This window comes from Dryas octopetala, chromosome 9 (genome assembly GCF_963921425.1).
Source record: "Dryas octopetala chromosome 9, drDryOcto1.1, whole genome shotgun sequence".
NCBI lineage: Eukaryota > Viridiplantae > Streptophyta > Magnoliopsida > Rosales > Rosaceae > Dryas > Dryas octopetala.
Genome location: NC_141374.1, coordinates 4,864,530 through 4,871,733, shown reverse-complemented (window position 1 = coordinate 4,871,733; position 7,204 = coordinate 4,864,530). Strand labels below are relative to the sequence as shown.

The window sequence follows — 7,204 nt, the reverse complement described above, 5'->3', positions numbered from 1 at the left end:
TTTTATGGTGTAACCGTGTAACTTGTTGTAAGTATGAAATTGTAGTATAAAATATTTATAAATAAACCCATATTCTATTTTTTCTCAGGATTAAAATTTGTGACTTTTCCTTCCGTTTTTCCCCCTAAAGAGAAAGATATTATTAGAAGTTGTGGGAAAGTAGTTAAATCATCATAAACTTTGGTTTAGTTGTGTACACTAATTGCATGTTATATTATCAGAGGGCTGCACCCTTGAAACGACTTCCTAGTTCCTGTGGTAAATGAATCTACCAGGAAATCAGGAAAAGTTTTCATTTTAAGATTAATTAGAGAGCAAGATTGAATTAGTTAGAATGGTAGTAATTTCCAATTGGTGTATCCCATCTTTCATTGCTTTGGTCATGAATAGTAAGGGTGGACTTTGGTTTGGTTTGGACATCAAACCAAAAACCAAGCTAATAAAACTTTAATGGTTTGGTTTGGTCCAGTTTGTCACAATAATAGTTTGTAAATAGTATTACTCATAACCCCTGTTTAGTTAAGCTTTTTTGTGTAAAAAAAAAAAAACTTTAAATTTAACTAGTACTAATTAATTACTAAATTTGAAATAATTTCACTAAAGCATTTAAACGCACAATCTACGCTAACAAAACAATAAAATATGCAATAATATCAATCTGATAATATATATTAAGTAAACAAACAACTATGAAAATCAAATTACAATATGCCAGTTATAGAAAAAATAAAAATAAAAAAATAATAGAATGGATGGTCTAATTCGATTTTACCGATTTATAAAAATTTCAAACCGCTACCGAACCGGTTTAGGAAGGTTTGGTGCCCATTTTTATTCTAATGGTGCAAAATGCATGCACAAGGACCATCTCAATGGTTAAATTAGTTCTCACTTCTATTCTGTCTAGGTATTTACTAACAAATTGGCAAGCTGAAGTGCTGAACTGGGGATCCAATTCTAGAGTGCATTCAGATTCAAAAACCATAAAGGGACCAAGCCAAGTTCAAAACCAAACTGAACTGGGGCTGGTAGAAGTCCAAAACAGAAAAAATGTAAGTAGATTTCTGCAAGGCAGAGGTTGGAGAATGCTTGATTGCTTGATGTAAAAATTTTGTAGTAAAAAATAAATAGAGGAAAACAAAAACAAAAATTTAATGATTAATCAGGCCTCATCTCAGTGGCCAAAACAAAAAACCATGCCTCATTTCATTGTTCATATAAAGTTAGGTTATTAAGAACAGAATTTACAAAGGGGCTTTCTAGAACGAGAATGCTGCTAGAATAAGTAAAATGAATAACAGAATTTACGAAAGAGCATACCAGAATGAGAATGCTGCTTAGATAAAAAAAATTGAATATGAGAGAGAAAAAAAAAAAAAAAAAAAAAAAACACAACTCTAATATAGCACCAGTTGAAGACAACATCAGAGAAACAAGTGAAAATTGCTTTGGCAAAATAAAAAGATATTTATATTGAACCATTGACTACTTTCACCATGGTACAATGTATATGGAAAAAATAAAAAATAAAATTGTACACAAATATACAATCACTTTGACATTGTACTTATAGACAAACACAAACAATATTTAATAGTATAAATAAAAACAAACCTTTGGACATAACAACCAGGGAACTTCCATTAGCCGCACCAGCTATTGAACTAAGATAGAAATTCTTTTGGGTTAAATACAAAAATGGTCCATAAACTTTACAGTCAATTTCAATTTGGTCTACTAACTATAAAAAATGTCAATTTGGTCCACGAACATTTTAAGTTGTAACAAAGCAGTATAAACATTAACTTCTATCAAAAAAATTTAACGAAAATTGGTCATGTGCACATAAAATGACCACATTTTTAAGGGCATTTCAATCGTTCATCACATTTTCATGTGACCAATCTGTTAATTTTCGGATTGAAATTAACAATTGTACTGCTTTAATACGACTTGAAAAATTCATAGACCAAATTGACACATTTTATAATTAGTGAACCAAATTGATAATCAATGTAAAGTTCGTGAATTATTTTTGTATTTAACTCAATTCTTTTCTAAAATAACTAAGTAACAGAGTGATCAATACTTCGAGAAGTGTATACATTACTCATAGAAGATGTTGGAATACACTGCTTTCAGATGATAAACCTTATGCAAGAAGACAGTTGACAGCTCATAAACCTGGGAAGAAAAACCTGTCCCTGCATCCAAGATTAGAGCCCACAGATTTTGTGCAGGGGCTACAGAGCTGATAAACAATCCATCTTCATTACCCTAGTCAACATGCTGGTGCAGCCTTGTGTCTGCCACATTGTTGTGATATCCACATTTCCAGTAAGAGGCTTACTTAATACTCTTGACAGTACATAGGCTAACTGAGGCCACAAATCAATATGGTCACAAAAATCTTCAAGTTCATTTAAAGAAAAATGGTAGTCATCTAATTATATTCAAATTCACCCATTCCACGTCAAATCAGCTAAATAGGGTAAAATCAACGGAGTAAATAGTCATAACAGCTGTCTCTAAATTCTAAAATTAGCAGTAACAAATCAATGTAATTAATATCTTATGTCTAACACTTAAAAGACAAAATTGGACACATTGTAATAAGTATGGTCTATACCCTATCGGGAACAGGAGCCACACCTGCTTCCTCTTCAACTCCCATAATTTTGTCTGTGCTTCCACCACCCTCCATCCCAATATCCTTATCTGCTACAACTCCAACACAGTTGTAATTGGGTTCTGCCCCTCCTAAAGCAGAAGCTTCAGGAAGAACCTGGCAAGGTTCAGGGTCTAAATCTATCAACCTAATGCCCCAGCCTCTACCAGCTGCAGTCGGCCTTGTGGACCCATTGCCGGTGAAGGCCCTTTTGCTACAGCATTACCACCTCTTACCCTTCCTCCACCAGCTCTCCTCTGAGGTTTATTCTGAGCATGCAGTAGAAAATTTTCAGCTTGACCTATTGGTTGTTGTGATTTGAAGATCATCAAGCCGTTTTGATCTGCGCACTCCGCTTTGCAACTCTGGCATCCTCAACCCATGCAAATCACATTCCACCCAATAATCCCTTCAGATATTCTGCAACATAAATACCATGAAAGAAATCATTAAAAATTCTTAAATGAACACAGGTTATGGTATTTTCGTTTTTGGTAAATGAAAAACAAGTTATTGTTACAAGCATAAAACTGAAACAATATCATAAAAGGAAGACCCTTTGAGCAACCAGAATAGATACTTTAACCCCACTTACAGGAATAAGCCAGACAATATAAATTGTTGTATCATACTATACTATATTAGAAGAATTATAAAAATAAAATAAATAACTGAATAAAAAGCATTCCTCAAATGCTAAGATAAATGCTCATGACATATGACATTAACAAGAATATTACCTTTGACAAATTCTAGTATCACACTTCAGTTTGGCTAGTATAGAAGAAACAAAAATCAAAAGTTCTACAACATCAACTTACCCCCCCCATAAAGAAGAAAATTCAAAGAAAAGAGTATTACAAGATAAAAATAAAAGCTAGTCAATCATGCCTTTTCCCCATCAAACTTAGCAGAGTCAGCCCAGGTACTCAGCAGAAAAACAAACTTTTATGTGCTAGTCAAACAGAAACACCACTTTGCAGCCAAATTTACCCAAGGATCAGAAGACTGGTTACTTTATGCTGCCATTTGTGAATATCATTAAATGGCATCCTTCCTTCTTTGAATGAAATCAGCAGGTCCCCAATCATATGCTAAGCTAAACTAAGTTGAGTTAGTCAAAAATCGTACTTCGTTCTCCCACTCTTTAATATCAGACACAACATATCTGAAATGTCAGAAGAGGAACTGAAGAAGTTCCAAGACTCAAGCATCAGGCGTTTCCTCGATCCTTTGAAATGAACAACCTATATCCAGAATATATCACATAACAGAGTTAGAAGAATCATACATAACCACAATTTAAGCATCATATTTGTTTATATTTAGCTGGGAACAAATAGAAACTCATCGATCCTTATAACAGATTTTGTGTTTTTGGGTAGTAGCCGTATACCTTGACATCCAAGGGCATGCCATGAAATTGACCTGCGCCCTCTGGTGGTGTCCAATTGTATACAGCACAGGGTAAAAATAACACCGAAGCACCACCAATATCTTCTATGAAAGGTTCGTGTTTGGTAAATTTCTTTGCATCAAAAGATGGGTGTGACTTTACCACCCAGGCAAGAGCCAATTGATCCCCAAGCATTCGGGAAGCCCTCATGTACCTTGATCCATAAACTTTTAGGACTTCTTCTAAAAAAATCTTTGCCCTGCATCATTGAAGTTTGTAAGATGAGGAAAAATGGTCCAAAAGAAGCATTTTATTTATATATCCTGGTAACTAATAACCAAAGTATAGATAACATTTTTAACATATTAAACTTTCTAGTTATATTTTCTCTTCTGTAGCAATACAACCGAGCAAACATGAAAAAAAAAAAAAAAAAAAAAACCAGATAATACAATAAATACACCTTAAAATGCCATCAGGGGTACCCTTCACTGCTATAAATCCTGAATTCAGAGGTTGTGCTTTGTTGTTTCGGAAGGTGAGTGCCAGATGAAAATTTGGATGGTCATGAAATATGTGTCCTAGATCATCAACCACAGCTATATCTGAGTCAGTGAAGATGTAATGATGAATATGCCCCGGCTTCTGAGAAAGCTCCTCCATCCTTGTATCCAGGAAGGCCTGAATTATAGAAAACCAATATAACATTTAAATTAGAACATTGTTAGAATACATTTTGCCAGTGATTTCCGATGATGATAAAAAGCAATATCACATTTGGGGAACAATTATATGCCCTGACCTTAAAACGGAGAAGTCTTAAGCTAAAATTTCTCTTTCCACATCAAGAAAATAGGGAAATGTATATTATGAATAATTGATGTTAAAATAATCAAATAAAAGAGGGATGTGAGAGAGGGGAGGGTGCAGTGGATATGGGCAAAGCCTTCAAGCAAGTCTAGAAATTAAAGGCCAAAAAAAAAAAAAAAAAAAGGGAAGCAAGCCCAGAAATTGGTTGTTTGACACAAATGAAAAAACTATGTAATATTTCTAAGAAGCATAGCTATTGATGAATAACAAAACTTTTCTACTTATAATTACAACGTGCACTTACAATGTAAGACCTGACTCTTTGAAGCATCAACTTGTCTCGCGAATATTCACCTGGAATTGGATATACAGTGACCCTGTTTCTGTGCATTGACAGATCCGATTCCGGGTCGGTTAGAATGACTACATTGCTCTGGGGCATTGTCACCTGCAAGTATGAAGTAGATGCATGAATTTGGAAAATCCACAACAGAAACTAAAAATTGAACAACATTCAATAATATGTGTACTTTATTAGCATATTGATTTCCTTCTGACCAAGTATTTGTATCATATCAAATCCGTACTCCACACAGTCAACGCATACTTTGTGCTACTACAATGTAGCATAGATGCTAATACTAAACCATTCAGATCCAATCACTCATTGTACAATTCCAATGATAGATTAGATTAATACAGGTACATGCACATTCTGCTTAAAACCCACCTTAGAAAAGACACATTCCGGTAGTTCTAATTTAATTGTATCAATATTGGGCTCACAAAATCTCAAACTTTGTACCCAAAAATCTGTTACCAATTATATTACAAAGTAAAGGGTACACGTAAGAAGTTAATGAAGAATACCTGAATGAAGTTAATCATGACATTGAGAAGGGCCATTGACCTCTGGACTTTAGAGTAAGAAGCATTCCCAACGGTAACCAAGTTCGATAATTGATCATCTGCAGGCCCATTAATGGTCGAATTGTATATGGTGAACACAGTGACAAACGCAATGTTATCAGCAACAGTGGTGGTCACATTGGAAGGGGTTGAGGAATGGGTGCGATTGAGAGCTTTGATGCCTGCACGTAAGCAAAAGATTAAACACAACCCAAATCTCAGATTGATTGAATTTTGGTAATGATTTGAATAAACTCAACCTTGGCATTGGAGACGATTGGGCAAGCCTTGTCCAGCAGCAGGTCCGAGAACCAAGTGATTGAATTTGTTGCTTTGTTTCTTGGGAACATCTTCCACAGCTGAGTTATAATGCAATTCCTTCACTAAACACATGAACCAAAATAAGAGAAATAATTTTGTTTTTTGTTAAAGAAAAAAAATGAAAAAGAAAGAAGAGAGAAATAGGGGAGGGGAGGGGAATCACCAGAGAAGAAGTGAGAAAAAAAGAGAATAAGAGGGAGGAGGAGGAGGAAACGACGCCATCCACTGCACACTCTCATCGCCTCATCAAATGCTCACTCCGAATCGGAATGTAGATTTGGGTCTTGCCGTCTTGAGTTTCTTTGGCTGAAGATTTCTCAAACGGGCTTTGTAAAAGATAGAAAAGAGTTGTTTTTATAGCCTATAATCAGTTGCTGGATCGGAACAGATCTGAGAAGCCAACAGTGCTGGACTGTGTGGAGGACTGTGGCAACCTGCCCTTGAATACAGAGGTTGCTGAGTGTTCGTGAGAAAATGCAGTAAAAAGGAAGAAGAAGGTGCAAAAGAGTTGTGTTTTTTCTTTTTTGGGTTAAATACAAAAATGATGGACGAAGTTTATAATGAATCTCAATTTGGTCTATTAACTATAAAAGTATCAAGTTGGTCCACGAACTTTCCAAGTTATATCAAACCAGTACAAATGTTAATTTTCATCAAAAAATTAATGGAATTGATCACATGAAAATGTGATGAACGGATTAAAATGTCTTTGAAAATGTGGTCACTTGCTGTGAACATGACCAGTTTTGGTTAAATTTTTCAATGAAAGTTAACATTTGTATTGCTCTGGTACAACTTGAAAAGTTCACGAATCAAATTGACATTTTTTATAATTAGTGGACCAAATTGAGATTCACTGTAAAGTTCGTGAACCATTTTTGTATTTAACCCATCTTTTTTCTTTTCTTTTTTGTTAATGACTTAATGTAAGAGGAAATAATTAAAAAAGGCTTTTGATTTATAATTTCATGGCCTATTTATTTAAAGAAATATGGGTCACATGGGATTTAATCTCAACCATTCAATGTTAAGAAATCTAAAGGCCAAAAAATATGTGTTAAAACATGATTATTTAGGAGAGCTGTTATTTGCATATTTTT

The 7,204-nt window shown here is 34.5% G+C and overlaps 1 protein-coding gene across 3 annotated transcripts; it reads right to left on the bottom strand.

The window, feature by feature from the left end:
* Positions 1–2,866: 2,866 nt before the first annotated feature.
* Positions 2,867–6,585, bottom strand: LOC147273333 (polyphosphatidylinositol phosphatase). 3 transcript variants are annotated; one of them, XM_086257649.1, is made up of 8 exons: positions 6,268–6,585; positions 6,044–6,166; positions 5,745–5,965; positions 5,179–5,322; positions 4,528–4,745; positions 4,065–4,323; positions 3,530–3,915; positions 2,867–3,088 (listed from the first exon to the last, which is right to left on the bottom strand). In XM_086257649.1, the coding sequence occupies exons 1-7, from the start codon at positions 6,341–6,343 to the stop codon at positions 3,787–3,789; spliced, it is 1,170 nt and encodes a 389-aa protein (XP_086113775.1). In that variant the 5' UTR covers positions 6,344–6,585; the 3' UTR covers positions 2,867–3,088; positions 3,530–3,786. The 3 variants fall into 3 exon arrangements, with proteins under 3 accessions (XP_086113775.1, XP_086113774.1, XP_086113776.1); XM_086257648.1 differs by having other exon boundaries at positions 3,560–3,915; XM_086257650.1 differs by having other exon boundaries at positions 3,662–3,915.
* Positions 6,586–7,204: the final 619 nt, after the last annotated feature.

What these genes read in the sequence shown, in the direction of transcription:
- LOC147273333 (XM_086257649.1), bottom strand. Translation starts at nt 6,343, where the DNA reads ATGAGAGTGTGCAGTGGATGGCGTCGTTTCCTCCTCCTCCTCCCTCTT. An exon ending in TTTTTCTCACTTCTTCTCTG is followed by an intron (nt 6,167 to 6,267) that starts GTGATTCCCCTC and finishes TCATGTGTTTAG; the next exon opens with TGAAGGAATTGCATTATAAC. An exon ending in CAATCGTCTCCAATGCCAAG is followed by an intron (nt 5,966 to 6,043) that starts GTTGAGTTTATT and finishes GCTTACGTGCAG; the next exon opens with GCATCAAAGCTCTCAATCGC.